This window comes from Stegastes partitus, unplaced genomic scaffold (genome assembly GCF_000690725.1).
Source record: "Stegastes partitus isolate 25-593 unplaced genomic scaffold, Stegastes_partitus-1.0.2 Scaffold461, whole genome shotgun sequence".
Lineage (NCBI taxonomy): Eukaryota > Metazoa > Chordata > Actinopteri > Pomacentridae > Stegastes > Stegastes partitus.
In genome coordinates this window covers 314,713-336,051 of record NW_007578192.1, presented here as the reverse complement: position 1 = coordinate 336,051, position 21,339 = coordinate 314,713, and the positions used below count along the sequence as shown (strand labels likewise).

Sequence of the window (21,339 nt, the reverse complement as noted above, 5' to 3'; positions counted from 1 at the left end):
TACAAAACTGACTGGCAGGCGTAAAGTGAGACACTGATCAGACATTTCAGTAGAACATTTTCTTTTTTAAACATTATTGCATGGCAACAAATATATACAAAGAATCTGGCATAAATTCAGACTGATATCAACAATGTTAATATTCCTGACATCCGGGGCAGAACATCCCTATTACATACTATAAACACTTAATTTCCAACATGGTTGTGTGCAACAGACATGAGGACCTATTGGCTAGTTTTGAATGTATTTCACTGCTTAGGTTGCGCTAAATTTAATTGGAAAAAATTAAGCGTTAAAGCTGTAGTGTCCAGTTTAATTGGTTAGTCAATGTGCTCTCATCCAACCAACATCTCATTGGTGTCAGTCGCTGGTGTTATTTTCATAAGAGAAAAAAGTGCTACATTAACAGCCTTTTTAGAAGTAATCCATTATTTTTGGCAGCAGGAGGAACAGACTAACCTGCATTTTCATGACTTTGAACAGGCCCAACCTGACGGAGACTGCTGGATCTATCTCATTCAACTTTAACTAAACATTTACTCAGAGTGGGCTCCAAACCAACCGTCACAGAAGCTGTGGTTGCATTTTGGCCATAAAGTCGAAGGGGAACTTCGCAAACAGAAAGAAAAAGACTTGTCTCTGTTCCAACTTTCACATTTACTGCTTGAGACATTGAGTGTGAACAAAATAAAATGGTTATATCTCAATATATTTGATCTAATATTGGTTGTATAACAGCAGGCGCATCTCCAGCATCTGTCAGACGAACCGAGCTCAATGTGAAGCTTCTTTTCTCTTGGTGTCACGATGGGAACTGTCAAATTAAACAAGCAGGTTCAAATGATTTAATACGCCTTGAATAGTAGCCTTTTATGTTTATTTATAATTCATTTGGGCTAATAAAGTATGCAGGAAGGGTGCATTCAGTGCACGGTGCCACATTTAGTTCATCTACAGATAACGTGCAGATTTTTTTTCTTCCTGGTACAAGCTGTGATGTTGTCATATTGGACCATGTTACAAACACTGTGTCGAGGAAATATTACAGCAGCTTCCAAAGAATGTGGAGGAAAAACAAACACGCTGCTGGATCGCTGGTAAATTTAATACAAGTTTAAACGTTTTGATACGATTTTTCATGTCATGTAAAACTCTTAAGTCCTACTTCATTCAAATAGAACAGCTTCCCAGAGATGAGACTGAGACGTCTCCTTAGAAGGACCTTCAGGCTCCATTACGTTTCATAAGTTGAGCAAAGAGCCTCTTCAGACTGAAACGCCAAGCCTGACGTCTCTATTTTTGACTCTTGTCGTGCAACAGACACATCTCGCATCACTACGAGCAGCTGTAACTCTGAACACAAAAGAATGTAGCTTCTCTGGAAACGACTAAACGTGACAGCGACTGATCATTAAAAGAAGATCAACAGATGATTGACTTGGCTTTACTTTCGCGACTGAAGGATGTTTCTCATCTATTATGGACACGAGACATTCACGCGCTTTAGTCAGAAATCACTTTGTTGTGATGAACTTTAGAACCCGTCTTTTTGAACTGTCAGTGTGAAATCGAGGCTAAGCCGAAGCGCGACCCTCCACCTCCTCCTGAAGTAACATCACACGGCTTTAACGCCGCTCTGATCTCCGTTAATGTGACAAACGATCTGACAGGCGCACAAAGACACAAGCTGTGACCTCCTGTTTCACACTCCGGCTGATGTATCCTCAGCGTTTCCACTCTCTCTCTTTGATGCTCGGCGACTCTGCTGCTAAAGGACACTCATGAATACGTTCCTCTGCATCCTCACAACTCGGACTGTGCGTGTGTTTTTTTCTTTGATGTGAGGTGTGACTTTGCTGCGCCTCGTCCTAGCGGAGAGACGTTTCGTGTTTTCATTCTTACCTTGAGTTCATCTGCGTCGTAGAAGCTGACTTGCACGGACGGAACCATCCAGGACTGGAACAGGGAGCTCAGGATGCGATTGGCTACTGTGTCGGTGATGAAATGAAAGTGGAGCGGATTTCTCCTGAAGATGGACACAAAAAGAAAGACGCCAAGGTCAAGGCCAAGCTGACGCTGCTCTTCCTCAAACATTCAGGTTTAGTGTTTGGTGCAGGTTCACTGGTAGAAATATTCAGCTACTCAAACCATGAGGATACTGTGACCTTAAGCATCCACCAGCTTTACACAGACACAAAGGTCCCAACATCAAAATCTGAGTCTTTTATTTCATTTTTAAGATCTAACTTTGCCTCAAAAAAACCTTTTAGTTGATAGAATTCTGTTTATGTTGCCTGTAGCTTTGGGGAGAGGGCTTTATATTTACTTTTAGCTTCTTTTCTCTGATGTACACAAGCTGCCTTACTAAGGCTGCGTTGGTCCACAGACCTACGAAGGCGTCCTGTGGTATCAGGCACCAAAATGTTAGCAATAGCTCCTTTAGGTTGCGAGATGGAAGCTTCATGGATTGGACTTCTTTGTCCAACACATTCCAAAGATGCTGAATCAGATTGAATTCTGGGGGATTTCGAGGTCAAGTCAACCTCTTGAACTCTCTGTCATGAATGTTTCCAGTATGGTAGGAAGCATTATGCTGCTGGAAGAGGCCATGAAGGGTCGGCAGCAGTGTTTGGGTTAGTGTTAAAGTAACATCCACACAAATGTAGGGTCACTCTGCCTCCACCAGCTCGACTTTTTCCACACAGTGCATCTTGCTGCCATCGATTCCCAGGTAAACAACACAAAAGCACCCGCCTGGCTACATGATGTCAAAGAAAGTTCATCGGACCAGGCCACCTTCTTCCATTGCTCCGTGGTTCAGTTCTGACGCTCACGTGTCCCCTGTAGGAGCTTTCAGTGGTGGACAGGAGCTGACATGGACATTCTGACTGGTCCAGTACTCTGTAAGTTCTGACACATTTCTATTGCAGCAGCATGAAGGTTTGTGCTACAGAAGCTCTTCTATGAGATCAAACCACACGGGCCGGCCTTCCCTCGCATCCATGACCCAGTTTCCAGTCATCCTTCCTTGGATCACTTCTGGAAACCACTGCATACTGGGAACACCTGCTGTTCTGGAGTTGCTCCGACCCAGTTATTTAGCCATCGCAGTTCGTCAAAGTCACTCAGGCTTTTGCACTGCGCATTTTCTGCTTTCATCACATCAACTTCAAAAACTATCAGCTCACTAGAACCCACCTACTGACAGGAGCCACTTTAACAAGACTCACTCACTTCACCTGCCAGTGTTTTAATGTTGTTTATCTGGGAACATGGAGCTAAAAAGGTATTTGTAATATGTGGGTGTTTTTGTGACCATACATACCATTTTTATGTCATATAATTGTATTTTAAAATGTGCATATGCCTTCTGTGCCATTCTTGTACATTCTTCCTGTGAACAGGCCTGATGATACATGATCTGAAACCAACAAACACTAGAAGACACCAGCTAGAACTTTTTAAAAGAGGTGAAAGATGTCTTAAATACAAGGACACTTTACTCTGAAAGGTCCAGATACCAGAGCAGCTACTTAGAGGATTTTCTTGCAGGATTCAGCTTAAATCATGGCTTAAAAAAACATCAAATAAACTTTCAAATCAGCAGCACGTTTGACAAAATTTCAATAAATTGATGTTCGAGATTTTAAAATCATCTATAAAAAGGCACAAAAGCAACAAATCACAGAACTGACTGAGCTCCAAAACGCTGAAAACAATGAACCTACCGAGTCCTGAGTGTTAAAAACAGCCCTGAAACTCTGCGCCCACACAGACACAGCTGATCACATTTATCATTTTAGAAACTTTAATGTGGAAAGTTCAGGGTTTTTCTTGACGTAAGTTCAGTTTCATTAAAGGTCGTCCTTTCATTTTCTTCTGAATATTCTTTCCAGTGTGCTTCTGTGCAACGGGTTTTCAAGGCCGGTACAAATCTGGGTTACGGCCGCGCTGACTTCTGCTTCAAAGGGAGAAAGAGGAGCTGGAGTAGAGTCGACACACATTTGGAAAATGAAGAGAAACTCACCTGTGAAAAAGGACCGACTTGACCAGCGTGACCACGTCTCTGCTGGCGTTGTGACCGGCACAAACGCACGCTACATGGATCAACTGCACAAACACAAGAACAGGAAGAAGAAGATGAGTTTCACCAAACAACCAGGAGTTATTTTCTTCCAGCTGTCGACACTCTTGACTCTCTGGGTGTTGACAGGTTTCATCACAAACTCACAGCGGTCTCGTGTCTCTGTGTTTTTTTTATCGCATTGAATTAACAGTGAATTTATGCAGAGTGTCATCAGTTTCCTCCCAAAAAAACACACACACACACAGAAGTGTTACTGTTGTGAAGCAGTTCACCCCACGACACCTCTGCCGTTGAGTGAATCCGGGACGCTCGCGCCCCCCTCTCCCCGTCTCTGATGTGAAATTTCATATTTAGCTCCTCAAATATGTATGATTTCACGTCACTCGCTTTTCAGCAGCAAAAGTCTTTGAAAAGTTGGAGCTCAAAGGCTGCAAACGACATCAAAGAGGAAAGCGTTCCCTCGGATTTCAGTCGCTGTCAGCTCACCTCTGCCTCTGCAGCGACCTGCTGAGCTTCACTGGTGACTTTACAGGGACAATTAACTGTAAAATACCTGGTCGTGACTGTCCATGAGTGCGTTAGGGGTAATAAACTTCAGGTAACCATAGTAACGAGACTGATGCTTGATATTGTGAAGCAGATTAGAACCTGAGCACTGAAACTGAAAACTAAAACATCTAACAAGCGTGTTAATGCAGTCAGAGGTGTAGAAAACAGCCGTCTGCTCTTTTATTCGGGTCTATCAGGACCTCCTGTATGGAGTCACAGGAGTGCAAGAAATATAGTAACTCTGCAAAAGCATGAAAAATATAAAAAGGATTAAATAAATAAAGTTAAAAAAATTATTTAAAAAAAATGAAACAAATGTAATAAAACAAAACATGTAACAGAATAATTGGGTAAATTGAAAAATGGAAAAATATATGTAAAATAAAATAAATAAAAGAGACAATTAAAAAATGTTGGACTATAAAAACAAATAAATGAGAAACAAGAAAGAATAAAAAGAATAAAGCCAATAAATAAATGGGGAAATATGAAGACAAAGAATAAATAAGTAAATGTAGAAATCTGGAAATACGAAGGAAATATAGGAAAAAAAATAAAATTAAAATATAAATTTAGTAGTAAATTTATTAGTAGTTATTAGCATTAATTTATTAGTAAATTAATAGTAAATTTAAAATTATGAAAACATAAAAACAATATGTAAAGACATGTTTAATAATAATTTAATTTGTATTTCATAAATATAGAAACAAATATATAAAAATGTAAATGAACAAATATGTTAAAATCCATATATTTATTTATTTTACATTTTGCTGTTTCTCTTTATATTTGTTTTCTAATGTGATTTTAAAGATGTATTATAATTGAGGTGCTGCTGAGCTCTTTTATAAATGTGTTGATCAGCTGTGTGTTTCCTGACCTCACACTTCTGGACGGTGGGCGATCGAGGACACTCCGTGTGGTTGTTCTTCTCCTCCGCCGTGTTGTCGCCGTCTTCCGGCCCCGTGTCCGCGGATGCGCCCCACTGCTGGTTGCCATAGTTACCGTCCGGAGGCTGGGCGGCGGTGCCCTGCGATTGGCTGAGCTGCAGCCGGATCTGCCGGTTCTCCTCCTCCACCTCTCGGACCCGGGACTCCAGGACGGCTCGCTCCAGGACCTGGGCGGCCGGCGTGTCGGCCAGACAGGGAGTCAGGAGGAGGGAGCGTCCATCTGGGGGACGAGAGGGAGGGTCAGAGGAAAGACAACATGCAGGCAAATAAAAAAACTCTGCAGCGTCACCTGCTGGAGGACTTAATGTGTTAAAGAGGAAACGTACTGCTTTTTGTTTAATTCTGGTCAACAGCTGCATCTAAAAGGTCTACAAAAAGGGAATTATCAACATGACCTCCTTGTTTCCTTCAAACAGACCAGAGTTTGGGCTAAGTCTTAGCTTATAAAGAGATTTTGTCAAATAATTCCAAAGTTTGTAGTTATAAACCAAACTAAATATAAATCTGCATGACAAAGTTGTTACATGTGAAATAAGTAGCTTACTTACTCAAACTCAAGCCGCTCTAAGTCAACTGTTAGTATCAAAATAAGTAGCAACATATATGCATTTTGAAGTTTTTAGGCCCCAGTGTTGCTTTGTCATTCATAAAAAATCTCTTTCTTGTATTTTACCTACAAAACAGTGCATCATGTCTACGCTGAAAGTCACTGAAAGGCATTTAAAAACTCTTCTTTTACCACCACCAGAAAAAAAAATTTATATCTGCATCATGAATAAACAATAAGTTTAAATAAACTCTTGAATTTTTTATTTTTTGGCAAAATGATTTACTGTATTTAGGGTTTAATGGAGAAAAAACAAATGTGTAATTTGTTCCTGTAAATTAAATATTTGAATATACTTTGTCCATTAATTGAATTACTTCTTCAGTTAACTGCACAACAGTACAGAAGCAATAATCTATTATACGATGTAGTATTTTGATGTAAAGCTGCAGTGAATTAAGAACTACAGTATTTTCCTCTGAAATGTAGTAAAGTTGACGTATAAAGTAGAATAAAAGTACCAGACTGTACATAAGACACACAAAGGCATTAAAACTGAGACATTTTCACCAGGAATCTGATGAATTTATGTCTTTGCCTGTTTATTTTGCTGCCTCCTGAAGGACTTTGTAGCTTTAATTTTAAGGAAAAGTGCTCTATAAATAAAGATTGTTAGTATATTATAATGAGGACAACTTGAGTGTCGACGGTTAAGCTGCCAACACGTTGTCTTCTGTGGCTCCAAGTCTAATCCTGAACTCATCACCTCTCAGACCTCAGCGATGCTGCAGTCATGTTTTCTAGTTTATTGTGAAAACATGCTGACAATCCATCAGCGGTTCCTTCTCCTGAGAGTCACACTTGAAAATTAGCTCATCACACGTCGTCTTCTCGTCTTTCTCCACCCTCCTCCGTCTTTTTCTGACAGACTCTGGTGTGAACACTGAGGCCGGCTGCGCGTTTGTTACTGAAGACAGTAATAAGATGAGCGCCGGCAGAGACGCATTTGCTCTGAATACATTTCTGTCTCGTCATGTCTGCAGGATAATTTTAGACCGAGTTCAGTCTTCTGAGCTCTCGTCAGAAAAACAAATATTCAGACTGTAACTGGCTGTGAGTTTTAGCGTGTTTGCACGGATGCGATCAGGTTCAGATTGGCTTTTGTTGTGCCAGAACACTGAATAATCAACATTATTTGTTCTGCAGAATGTGCGGTATGATGCTGCTGCTGTATTTTCTTGTTTGTGCAGTTTGTTCACTGCTGCTCTGTGACTGCACATAGACCTTAGCTATCACCTACTGAAGGACCTCTGAACTTAGACTTTTTTTTTTTTGCATACATCATCCCTTACATATAAAACAAATTATTAATATTAACAACAAACCCACAGAGAAAGAAACCTGTTACAAAGCTATGGAGAACGTTTCACTCTTTTGTAACCTGTTGACCTTTTTGTTCTGCAATGGCTTAATCCACATGAACTGGGGTATTTTTTTCTTAAAGGTCCAATATTTTTTTTCGTTTTTCAGTGTCACATGCCTCCACGGTGTGTCTTTCAAGGTTTCTGCTCAAAATACCGCAGTGATGGTTCATTTTAACGAGACTGTACGACCTCTTACTTTAGTACTTTTCAGTCACTACCTGTCCCATGTCTGACAACAGAAACTGAAAAACTGTGTAAATGCAAACTGCTTCACTGGGAATTCAGTTGTTTATGTGAGCACAGAGAGCAGGAGAGAAGCTAACAGATGTAAACAACAGCTGAGTTTAGGTTAAACTAAACACAACAAGCAACAAGTAAACACATTAACCCAACCACTCTTTGTTTAATAGTTATAAATTAAAGTTAAAGCTTCCACCATCAATGCCTCCAGACAGCTGTGAGCTAATGGTAATGTTAGCCACATTAGCTGCCCAACATGCTATCCATGCATTCTCCCATTCATGTGGGCACATTGCCGTGAAAAATGAATCCACTGAGATCCTCAGATGCTGGAGTGCATGAAGACTCTTACGTTCACTCTTGCCATCAACAGCAAAACAAACTTCTCTTCAACTTCTGTGTAGTTGTGAAGCTGGGATGCTAACTACTTGTACGAGGGGCTTTAAGGATTGCATAGTTAACATCTTCTTATCTTAACAGCTTATATTTTACACCTCCAAGTTTAGAACAACCGCAAAGCACAATAACGTAGATTTTCACCATATGGGACCTTTAAAACCAAATTTTTCTTCCCCTGTCCTTCCAAGAAACCTCTGTCCAAATGAAAAATGTAAAAACATGATTGAAGAACTGTCAGGAACCAAACCAACACATGGGTCCAACAGAGGTCTGAAAAACGCTGCTAGCTGTTCCAAATATTTAGTCCTAAAAATTGACTATCAAGAAAGACAAGACTTATACATGTGGACTGGATCTGATGCCTCTGTTCTTATACATTTACGTAAAAACATGCAAACATCCAGTTAGCACGGTTAGCGCTAGCCTTATTTGAGCCACACCGACCATGTAAACAACAGCAGGTAACAACACACCCTTTGACTCTGACCTAAAACAGTGTTTAAGTGACTGAAAAGGCTCAAACGCAGACAAAAGCTGTGTTTTAAATAATAGCCGTGTACATGTAGACACAGTCTGAGTCACAACCGCCAGAAACAGACAACAGCAGCGTTTGATGCTTCTCTCCTCATTTTAACCTCAGACTCTGTGCAGCAGCATCATAATGGAAATGTTAAAAGCACTGAGGGCAGTTTAAAAAAAAAAGAAGCACGGCTCATGTTTTCTGGTGAATATTTAAATTTGCCAGCAGCTTAATGCATCACACACACAGAGACACCATCTTATTCCTGTGTGTTGTCTGAAGACACACCGTAGATTAATGTAACTCAGTCTAACATAAAACTGTCCTGCAGCCTCAAATACTCACTACAACACCAAATGTGGATTAATCCGCCACTGAAAGTAGTCCCTAATGAATGTGTATTTACCTTCTGTTTAAATAAAAACTACAACAATCATCCTCCATTGTTGTCATTTCCTCCTTTCTCCTGACCTTTCACCCCCACATCGACACATTCTTCTCATATTCTGTCTTCCTCCTCTCCTTCCCATACATTCATACTCCATTCCTCCCCCCTTTCCCTCTCTATATATTTTCCTCCCTGTCTCTCATTCTTCCTCCCCCTCTTCCTCTCTCAGTCTGTCTAGCAGCAGCTGGCCCACAGCTGAAGTGAGGCATGATGGGAATGTTCCCACCCTCAGCAGGAACGATGGAATCATGTTCGTTCATAACTGATTCCTTCTTCTGATTTTTTATTTAATATTCTTGTGTTTATTTTTTCTAAATTATTTATTTGCAACACTTTTTTTCCTGTGGTGAATCAGTCAAACAGCTGTACTGTCTATGCTGTATGTTGCATACAGAAGAAGTATTCACATCATTTATTTAAATAGAAACACCACTCTGTGTATAAGTGCAGAAGTATAATCTGCCAAAGAATGTATTTTTAGTTATATTATCAGTTGCTATACGATAGGACTGTTGTTACAGATGCAAGAAAGAGATAAAATTCTGATTTCTGTGTGTCTTCCTTCCTTCATTCATGCTTTTTTATTGCATGTGCAAACCTCTGCAGACTTACAAAGCTCACAATTACAAGATACTTCTAAGGGTTACAATATTTTTTGCATTCTGTTTGACCAAACTAATTATACGTTACTGTTTCAGTGTTTAACAGGTAAATTCTTCAGTCAGATTTCCTAAAGGTTGAGTTTTCCAGTCTGGACTCTGACATGTAAAACGTAGTGACACAGACATGATTGACTTTGAGATAATGTTGCTTAAAGAGCCCATATTCTGTTTTTTGGGAGGTTCCTTCAGTGTTATATTGCAGCTTTATTTGTTCATGTTAAAGGTCTTCAGACACCAAAGGCAGGTGTTGCCTCTCAGAAAAGTCCTGGTTTGAAGCTGTGATTTTTTCTGTTTCGTATTGCCATGGACCACATGTACATAACACCTGATTAGCAGCAGATTAGTCTCTTAAACAAAGAATGAGAAGATTTCTTACAGTTTGCAGGGTTTTAAATTCATGCAGTAGATGTCAGATGTAATGCAGTAAAATATAAAGTAGCTTTACATGGAAACAAGCACAACTAGCTTAGAACTATATGTAAATACATAACTGGGGTGAATGTACTTTAACTTGCACCTCTGTGTACAGTGTAGAATTTGTAATAAGAAGAATTCTATTATTATTTTATGTATTAATCATTGTTTGTTTTATTAATTAAATTATATTGGAATTCTGGACATTGCATTTTTAAATTTTATCATGCTAAACTCTATTTTTCCACTTTTTGCTGCTCTGGTAATTTTTTACTTTCTGTTTGGCCCGATTGGCTTTCTGTTGTGACATTCCTGAGCATCATTTGTAAAGGTGCTACATAAATAATGTTATTATCATTATTATAAAGTCATCATATACTGTAGTTATGTCTTACTGTACTCACATTATAAGTCTTGTAAAAACAGGAAACAATCTGTTAAAGAGCAAAGTGGAGCTGAATGGACGGATACAGTGACCACAATCTGATCTGCAGTCAGTCACATGCAGCCAAAAGGAAACGCTGGTTATTTCGGAAGCGATGAGCTCCAACAGCTCACTCCATCACTTTTAACACTCTCAGCTAAAGTGGATCCACTGCAGCGAGACAACTCATCAGTCATCCACGTGTTCGAGCCTCGACAGAGTGGAATCCTATTTTGCTGCTCCGCCTGCCCTCCAAGAACCGCTGCTAACCCCAACACATACATCAAATATTAACTGTATCGCCGGGACCTCGGTGTGTGTGATATCTAAGAAAAACACACGCAGCCTGCAGTCGTACTGTACCCGACCACGGCTAATCGGTGTGATAATGGGACTTTAAATTCAGCAGTAAAGGGAGGAAATCAGCTCAGAAAGAAACCTGCTGCCACACTGGAAACTCCTGCAGGACGCTTCAGTCAGAGCCGAGTCCAGAGCTGCATTATATCCATGAAGGTCCTCTGCTTTCCATTCATCCTAACAGGTCGCTCTCATTTCTGAGTGAGCACAGTCTCACGAGTTTCAACTCTGCAGTATCATTTTTAACATGGTATAAATCTAAATGTATGCAAGATTGTTGTGCACTGACGATTTAATGTACAGTAAGTACGTTTTGCTGTTTGTAATTTAAACGATCAGCAACACATTAACCGATACGGCCAAAGACGAAGGACGTGCATGTCGGAAAATATAATGTAGATCAGCTGTAGTACCCGCTTGTACCACCAGGTGGAGCCTCTTCCTGTTCAGTACTGTAGCAACCAGATGAGGTCATCACTCAAACTTTGGCAGGGTTTCCGCAGGGCATTAAAAAGCATTAATAGTCATTACATTGATTTTGTAAAAATTAAGGCTTTAAATAGCATTAATAAGCATTAAATCTGGTAAACAGAGGCATTATTTAGCATGATTTTTACTGCAGTTAAAATTTTTATGATTACTATCATTATGCACTAATGTTTCTATGCACAATAGGTATGTTTTGCCGTTTATAATTTAACCAATTAAAACTACATTAACCAATCTGCCAGAAGGCAAAGGAAAATGTAAGGTAGCTAACCTGTAGTACTCCTACTACTAGTCCTCTTACTGTTTGTTTGCAAGAAAGTGAATTTATGGGGGTTTATCAAGTAAAGGGCCACCATGACAAATACTTCTGGGATGTTTAATGACCGTGCATGTTCACTGCTTTCTATTAACCTCACTGCAGTTAAACAGGTTGCTTTCACCCCGACCATCTCATGAGTTTAAACTTCACTGTATCACTTTCAATATGGTTTAAATGTTTATATGCACAGTAGGGATGTTTTGCTTTTAATATTTTCAGCAAATAAAAACATATTACCCAATTAGGCAGAAGACGAAGTACATATATGCCAGAAAATGTATTGTAAATAAGCTGTAGTACCTGCTTGCGCCACCAGGTGGAGCCTCTCTTGTTTTAAACTCGAGCACCAGAGGACGAGGTCGAGGTTGGATTACAGGCAGTTCAGAGTTGGCAAGCAAGTGTGTTTGTGGGGGTTTATCTAGAAAAGGGCCACCATGACAAAGACTTATGTGACGCATAATAACTACAGGTCAGTAGGACAGTTTCCTTTGACCTCGTGACATTTGGAAATCAGCTGCTTTTACGATTTAATATGTTACACTGTTTCCTCACACGTTACAGCAGTGAGTTAAAAAATAAGCAGAATAAACTACAAGACAAGAAATAAAGGTCATAACAGACTTTGTACACCTTCCACATACAGGTAGTTGCACTAAACTGTAGGACTAATGCGGTGTGAACAATTGTACATAAAAAGTTGTGAAGATAACTTGTTACTGCACTGGAAAAGTTATAAAGAGGAAACTAGGCTTATATTTTCTTATGTGGGTTTGTGGGTAATGTCATCTGCCATAGATGGAAGCAACAATATCAGCATATGGAATAATGTCTTCTTTCCATAGTTTGTGTTATCAGTTATTCCATAATTGATTGAAAACGCTGCTGATTATCAATGAAGAGAACGATTCAATAACATTTAATATCAGGTTTGACTGCAAACACAATCAAACCTTATTCCTAAATGTTCACATTATTTTAGTTACATTCCTATATTATTATTTAATCTACCCAACACATCATTTTCCCTGCCAGGACACTTTAATGCCATTTTTCAAGCAGCTGTGGCCTTTTCTCTGTCAGCTCTTTTCTATTTTTTTCCCATTCTTTTCTCTTTGCTTTGGTAATTTGACTAAATGTCAGTGAAAAAGAGGGTCGCCCCTCAGTGATCCCTCGAGTATAAATAAAGGTTGAATGAATGTATTAAAAGATGACATTTCTGTGTTGTTCTTTGTTTGTTTATATAGAATAATCCTGCACAATATTATTTTATACGGTTCAGGGATTCTCTGCAATATCTGAATTTCTACATGTGGAACAATCTTATGTACGCGTGTATATTTCTCGTTTATTTTTATTTTCTTACATTTCTACACTATCCCCCATGACACAAACTTCCTCTTTGTGGGATCAAATAAGGCTGATCTTATCTTATATATAAAACTGCGCTTTAGTTTGTCTCTAACATCGTTTGATATAAAATGACTTCCTCAGGAAACCAGGCTGCATTTAATAACATTAAAGCGTCAGCGCTAAAATGCTAACCTGCATCCAGGATCTGCTCATTAGATTTTAATGAAGTGATAAATGAGAGATTGGAGGATTACTAAAAAGCAGGTCAGAGAAAGGTCTGCACACTTTTAGGCTCCAAATCAGTAAATTAATACCCTTTAAAAGCATTCACTTCAAAGGCAACATTTCAATCCAACAGATGAGCAATCAGAGGATCAGTGAAACCATCCACAGGAGATTTCAAGTGAATTTATCTTGAAAAAAAGAAAAAGGTCAATTAGTTGATTAACAGAAAATAATCAGCAACTACTTTATTAATTGAACAGGTAAAAAAATACGAGATTGCTGGATTTTAGGGGTGATTTTTGGATGTGGGTCCCAAAAAACACAATTTTTTTTTTTTAATGTTTCATAAACTAGACGATAAATCAGAAAAGAAATTCTCATTTGCTGCTACTTGCCTGATTTAGGTTTTATTTTTACGTAGCTGTATGTTGTTTAAGGTTTGATTGTGATTAAATAAGAATAAAATCTATAATCAGTCTGCATTGCTCGAGACACTGCAGCTTTAAAGCCGATGTGATTTAAGGCTGCTGTAGACGTGACCTCCCGCTCGCCTCTCGAAGTATGTGTTTGTTATTAAAGCTTTTCCACAAAACCGTTGTGATCTAAACAAAAGCGCTGACTGCACCTCGTTGGCTGTTTGAGACGTCAGAATGAAAAATCAACCCGAACAGAAAATGGCCTCCGTGTGTTTAAAAATTGAACTTAATAGTCAGATCGAAGGGGAAAACATCTGATAATTGATGTTTTCTGTTCTCGTTGGATTCTTGCGACTCTGTCTGACCCAAACCACAGCCCCCAAGTCTTTAATTATAAATCAGCTTTTGACTTTTTCAAACCCAATATCCATGAAAATTGCACAGCGAGGGCTCTCGGATTGCACTGAATAATGAAAAGTGTTTGGCTGGTGCGTGTCGGAGCGCATTCCTACTCACTCTCCAGGTTTCCAGCCAGCAGGTAGAGCCAGGTGAGCAGGACGATGGCCGTGAGAGACGCCACCAGCAGCTTGAGGCGGCCGCGACACAGCAGGTTCATGGTGGGACGGCGGCGAGGGGTCGGGACGAGGACGAAGGAAAGGGAGGAGGGGGTTCAGGTGGGTTTCAGTCCCTCATCAGGTCCCCGCAGCATCCTTTCATCTGAGGAACAAAACACAACTCAATCAGCGCACTGGAAACTTGTACTTTTCTTAAAGTGATGTTTGTGGAGAAACTGTCATCATTCCAGAGCTGCAAACTGCTGGGTTCTGGTCCCACAGTGGTCTGCAGATTCCTTCTGAATCACTCACAAGTCTGTGGTTTGCAGAGCTTTTGCAGATCCAAACTGTTTGGAGCTCATCTGAACCAGATCTGCGGTAAATGTCCCCGAACCCACAGTGTAGAAGACGGAACCCAAAAGGCAGCAGATACCATTTAGAGCTGACGTACAGACATGTAGAGCACTCAGATCTGGTCTAACACGATCCACGTGTTGTACCAACGTTCATCAGGAGTTAGAGTGGATCAGAACAACCTGAACCTTCAACTAAAACGTGCAAATTGAAAAGAAGCTGTTATCTGTGCAATTTAACAACTCTAGCAGCAAAAACAAAACCTGATTAACACTCTGAACTCCAAACAGTTTCTGGGTGTTTTTTTTTGTGCTCTGGTCACATTCTTCACTGCAGTATGAAGTCCTGCGCCGCTATGGAAACAACACAACCATGACTAGGAGGAGAGAGAACTCAGACATGTCTTCTGTGCAGTCTGGCACACTTATAAAATCATGAATGATAAAAAATAAAGAACCATAGTTTTGTCCTCAAAAAGTGACAAAAGGAGAATCAGCAGTCCAACATTTGTTACAAACACTGGGAATGTGAAACAGCAGCTCCACATGTTATACATATTTAAATATTTACATTTTTACTAACTCTGCGTTTATCACTCCACGCTACACATCACTCCAGAAAGATGTCACAAAGCTGAATGTATCTTCCATCAACTTGCTGACAGCTGTCTCCTCTGGATGTTGTTTTTTGTGCCATGGTGCATTCATTTTTTTGATAAAGTATGTTTTGGGGTTTTTTTTCCATCTCAGTCTCTTTAATTTATTTCCATACTCGTCTCCTCTCTGCTCCGTGGAAACACGGCCTAAAGTTTATTCACATTTTTACTAAACGTCTGTCACGAGACTGTTGGACACAGCTGAGAAAACCAAAATGAGGGACAAGTGCCTGCAAAGAGACACAGAACAACTACAGAGACACAAAGAATTCCCACAAGGGCACCAGAGAGACACAGAATGACCACGAAAAGGAAAAAAAAAAAAAAAAAGACAAGATATGCAGAAACAGACACAAAAACTACTAGAAAGAAACACAAAATATACAGAAAAAGACACAGAATGACCACAAAAAAACACAAAATGACAAGACAGAAACACAAAACACACAGAAAAAGACACAAAAAGACCACAAAAGGACAGAAAATTACCAGAAAGAACCACAAAATGCACAGAAAGAGACAAAAAAAAGACCACAAAAGACTAAAAATGACAAGAAACATGAAATACGCAGATACAAAATGACCACAAAAAGACAAAAAAAATGTCAAGAAAGACACAAAATATGTAGAAAAAGACTCAAAACAACCACAAAAAGACAGAAAATTACCAGAAAGAAACACAAAATGACCAGAAACAGACAAAATGGGAACAGAGAGGCAGAATTTTCTCCGTATTTGTAGGATTCTGTGCTGCCACATGATTGGCTGATTAGATGAATTAAAATGTTTTCCTTACAGTGCTCAGTGAGTAAATGTTTCTGAATCAATATTTTAACTGACATCACACATTAGACAGTGATGTGACGGCGCTTCACCTGTTTGAATGAACCTGATTTAAGATTTAGTGGTAACAGCTTCACAGCGGCGCCTCGTTCCTTTTGTTTGACAACCTGATGGAGATGCAGTTTGACATCCGGCTGCATAAAACATGAGATTAAATAAAATAAAGATCAGTGTGAAACTCCTGTCGCCACTGTTCAGTCTCAAGAGTCGAGTCGCTGCGGAGACGAGATCCGACGATTGTTCAGATCGATAAGGATGAAGTGAACTGAATCAGGAGTCACTTCAGTTCCATGTGAACACAGAAATCCATGAACAAGCTGCAGCTGAACCTCCTCAGTGAGTCCAGCAGGTCCGTCTTTGTTTTACGGCGTCACTCGTTAATCCCTCTTTAATGAGACAGAAGCCTGAAGGAAACACGAGTGGAGACGAGACTCGGCCGAGTTTACAGCCGACCGAAGGAAACTTTAACCTCAAACTGAGCTTCATTTGGATTCTTGGATCAAGGCAGAGCTGCTTTCTGAGACGCAGCAAAGCTTTGACCAACGCTGAAGATTATTGATGGATTTACTAAAAGTGGAAGCTCATGGAAAAATGTAAAAGCAACATCACTTCTAAATCTCCACATATTTCACACATTTACCATAACTGAAGGATTTTTAAAAACTTATATTTAAAGAAACATCACGCATATTCACATATTGGCTCATGTAAATTTCATGTTCCATATTTCACCTTATTTTTCATTTATTAAACATATTTATTATTATTTGTGTTTCTGAGGTTGTGAATGTGTCCTAATCCACCAGTTGTGGAGTTTAAGAGCATCTTAATCACATATTTTTCACAATAGAATAACAATGAAGGCTTCTTATTGCATTGTATTTCCGTTTTGTATTTTCCATTTTCATTATCCAATAATCCTCTGATTATTTAGAAGTAATTGATTCATTGTTTGGTCAACGGAACATCAAACAAATGCCAAAAGACAAAAGGCTTTATTCAACCCAAAAATGATTAAAGCTAAACTGATGAATGACAAAGAAAAAGGCTTCTTTAAGACACTAAAAGCTAAAAATATTTGGGATTGATGTCAAAATTTGTGCTTAAAATATGACTCAAACAATCAATCATTTATCACAATAGCTGCAGAATCAATTTTAAATTGGAACCACAAATTAAAACAATAGAGCGAGCAAAACCCCCAATGTTTAGATGACTAATATTTCAGTATTTAGATTTTATTCAACTCAAGCAGGTTAAAACTTTGTCTGTTGTATTAATACTCCATCACGTTTAACTCTGACTAAACCGGAGTTTGAAAGAAATTTATATGAAAAATCAAATGTGTCAGAAAAATACACAATAGACACATACTTTCTCCAAACTGTTCAAGGATTGTTGCAGATTTTTGTAAATAATCAACATGCAATTTTATCCATTTGTAATATGATGAAATTTAGAAACTACATGTTTATGATATGTGCCAGTATAGAAATATATTAGTTTTCTTTTGAGATCAAAAGTTTGTTTCAGAAAAAAACAACAGCCCTGATTTAAGCTTTCAGTAATATCGCATGATTTTCCCACAGAATGTCTATAAAAGATGGATGTAGCCTTCAGGTCTGAAAAGTGAAGCCGATGCTAACAACCCTTTGTTCTTTCTATCAGCCAGCAGGGGGCGACTCAAGAAATCCAATCGTATAAAAGTCCTTGATCTGTTACCTCAGGAAGTGTTTTCCTAATGAATGTATGGACTCAATCGATGGTTTCAAAGCTCCTTAAATACAACATGACGTTCATTTAGTAAATTATGGTTCCATTTAGAGGAATACAGACAATACAGCAGAGTGGTTTCTGAACGAGGCTACCTTGTAGCAGATTCAGCCCTCGCTCGTTTTAAAAAACCAAGCTGATGAAGGCCAAATTCCAAACTCAAGGCCTGAAAACAGTCCTTCACAAACCAGTGGGCACGTCTGTCTTTTATCTTCAGTCCACGGCTCTTCCTTAGCGAGTGTAGTTCACCCAGATGTCATAGAATTGCAGATAACTTGTTTGTTTTGGCTAAAAGCTGAAACTGAAAGTTCAAGGAGCCACATCCATCGGTCAAAAAAGATCATGTGACACGGCTGGAAACTCCAGAACGGTTCCCAAAAAAACTACCTGGATACACTTTATTTTACAGGTGCTTAATTTCCTGAACTTTCTAGGAAATTCACCTAAATTAAAGATAAAACGGAGCCACAAAAGAGAGAATTTAAACCCAAGGCAAACATTTATTCATTATTAAATCACATTTGCATTGATCATAAATGCTGAATTGTTTGCTTTCCTGTAGACAAATTTAATGTTTCTGCGTCTGTGCTCCGACAGAAACGCTCTGTGTAATTAACCAGAACTACTTAATTGGAAATATCCAAACTAAACTCTGTGTTTAAAGTATTTTACTCTCAATGACTTTGTTGATCATTTCAGAAAACTTGAAAATTAGCAAGAAATTAGGAACCTGTACGTTTATTAGAATTCTTTTTCAGTTCGTATTTGAAGAAAATAAAAAGTAGAAGACAAACAAAACACTTGTACCGACGTCTTTGTGTAACCAAGAGATACTTCACGAACTCCAGATGACCTGTACGTTATTTCTAAGACCGCTTTGGAGGACAGAGAATCTCTGATAAGTCTGACGGTAAACTGAAGGACGAGAAAGAGACAAAACACAGGCAGCTTTCAGTCAAACATCTCCAACAAAACAAGATGAAGGTCAGAGAGGTGACACCCCAGCGAGGAGAGAGGTCAGCTTTAAAAAGCAGAAGAAAAGAAACAATTCCCAGCTTCACTTCCTCGATTCTTAACGAACAAAGAAGCTGCAGACGCGTCGGTCAGGTCGGCTGCAGGATAAATGTGGGTGTAGATCTTCTTAATAATGATCCACAGTCTGGTGTTTACTCTGAGGAGCCGCTCGGCCTCCATACGTCTCTGTCAGGACGTTTTGCCGTCGCTGCTGTTTTCTGTCCTCAGCAGCTGAATCAGCTTCATGTTAAAACACAGAAAAACGCTGCTGTTTGACACAAAGCTTCCTCTGCCGCACCTGAAGGTCACCTCGCAACTTCCTCAACTTGGGACTTTTCTCGCTCAAACTTGAACCGACATCGTTTTGACATGTTCAAGTTTAAAAGGAGCCAGACAAAAAAAAGCGAGTTCTGTATCTGCCTCTTGCATTAAGGCTGGTTTTTACAAGTAGTGTCAGAAATGGAGGTTTTGCCATAAAAATATTTGTTTTCTAGCAGTTTTCGTGACTCAGATTTTCAATTTTTGGAGATCTGCTTTGAAAAAAACAAAAACAATGCAGAGTTGCTGTATGTTGTGTCGTCGTCTTACAGCCTCATAGTTTGTTGACACGCTCAAACAAAGCCACGGTTATTTGTCTCTATATGACCTGCAGTGTTTAGGCTACTTCCACAGGAAACCATTTACTGATAAATGTAGTCAGTGTGCTTCAGGAGCTGCAGCAATTTTAATTTAGAATTTAAATTAAAAGCTTTATTGTCATTTAACTGCAGCGCAGGACAACAAAACAAAACAAAAGGCCGTCTACTATCCCAGTAAATAAAAACAATAGAACATTTTAAAGCTTGACAAATGCAGGAAAGGAATTAGAATCATCATTTGAGGTGTTTCTGCTAAAAAAAAAAAAAAAAAAAAAACAGTGTTTAAATGTGTGCATACACATTCCCTGCAAACTTTGCAAAATCTGTTGTCAGCATTAGGTGAATCGTTGAATGTTGTATTTACTTTATAATGTTTAAAGCAGTTTAATTTTGCAGGGCTGAAGAGCTCAGCAGAGCCAATTAATTTACCTACATGCAACTTGAGGTGTGAATCTGTTTTCTTTACTTTGGACAACGATAAGTAGATGTAGGACTCACTCTAAGGAAGTGAAATAACAGTGAGACAGTTGTTGGAAAGGTAAGGAACTAAAGACAGGAAAAGGAAAAGAAAGGAAAGGGGGGAAAAAGAGAGGAAAAGAGCAAAGATAATAAAAGGAAAAGAAAGGAAAGGAAAGGAAAGGAAAGGAAAGGAAAGGAAAGGAAGGGAAAGATACTAAAGACAATGAAAGAAAGGAAACAAAGACAAGGAAAGGAAAGAAGCAAAGATAAGAAAAAGAAAGGAAACAAAGGAAAGGAACAAAGACAAGGGAAAGGAAGGAAAGAAAAGAAAAGGAAAGGAACAAAGATAAGGAAAGGAAACAAAGACAAGGAAAGGAAAGGAACAAAAAGGAAAGAAGCAAAGATAAGAAAAAGAAAGGAACAAAGACAAGGGAAGGGAAGGGAAGGAAAGAAAAGAAAAGGAAAGAAACAAAGATAAGGAAAGGAAAGGAAAGGAAAGGAAAGGAAAGGAAAGGAAAGGAAAGGAAAGGAAACAAAGGAAAGGAAAGGAAAGGAAAGGAAAGGAAAGGAAAGGAAAGGAAAGGAAAAGAGATTAAAGGAAAGGAACAAAAAGGAAAGAAGCAAAGATAAGAAAAAGAAAGGAAACAAACAAGATGAGGAAAGGAAACAAAGGAAAGGAAAGGAACAAAGACAAGGGAAGGGAAGGGAAGGAAGGAAAAGAAAAGGAAAGGAACCAAGGCAAGGAAAGTAGAGGAAAGAAAAGGAAAGAAACAAAGATAAGGAAAGGAAAGGAAAGGAAAGGAAAGGAAAGGAAAGGAAAGGTGATGTGTGACTATACACTCATGAAAGCATGATAACAAATATTGTATTCCATTTCTTTAAATATACGCCTCTGGAACTTAGATGCTGGGCCGTAAAAGCAACAGACGATTTATACTGACAACAGAAACAGTTAAATAAAGTGTAATAGCCTTTGCCAGAGAGTCACAAAGGGAGTTTTCCAGTAAATACAGGGTTTAAGGATGCAGATCTGTCCTGAAAGGTGCAGGGAAAGTGTCAAACGTATTTGTTCTCTGGTCAGAAACCAGCAGGAGCAGAAAAACCTGAGCAACTTGCAAAAAGTTAAAAACATTAAAAAGTAAATTGTCGATGCAACTCTGCGTGGTTCAGAGTGATGCATTATTAAAAACACTACAATTATCTGCTGTAAGTGTGGATCAAAC

The 21,339-nt window shown here is 39.0% G+C and overlaps 1 protein-coding gene across 3 annotated transcripts in view; it reads right to left on the bottom strand.

Moving 5' to 3' along the window:
• large2 (LARGE xylosyl- and glucuronyltransferase 2) overlaps positions 1–21,339 on the bottom strand; it is a 127,529-nt gene that overhangs the window by 16,917 nt on the left and 89,273 nt on the right. For 2 of the 3 annotated variants that reach the window (XM_008286633.1, XM_008286634.1), the window contains 4 exons: positions 14,343–14,543; positions 5,523–5,812; positions 4,031–4,113; positions 1,906–2,029 (listed from right to left, as the gene is read on the bottom strand). In XM_008286633.1, coding sequence (XP_008284855.1) covers positions 1,906–2,029; positions 4,031–4,113; positions 5,523–5,812; positions 14,343–14,442 — 597 coding nt within the window. In that variant the 5' untranslated portion in view covers positions 14,443–14,543. Of the gene's footprint in view, positions 1–1,905; positions 2,030–4,030; positions 4,114–5,522; positions 5,813–14,342; positions 14,544–15,316; positions 15,388–21,339 lie in introns of those variants that run through there. The other variant, XM_008286635.1, reaches the window with a different exon arrangement.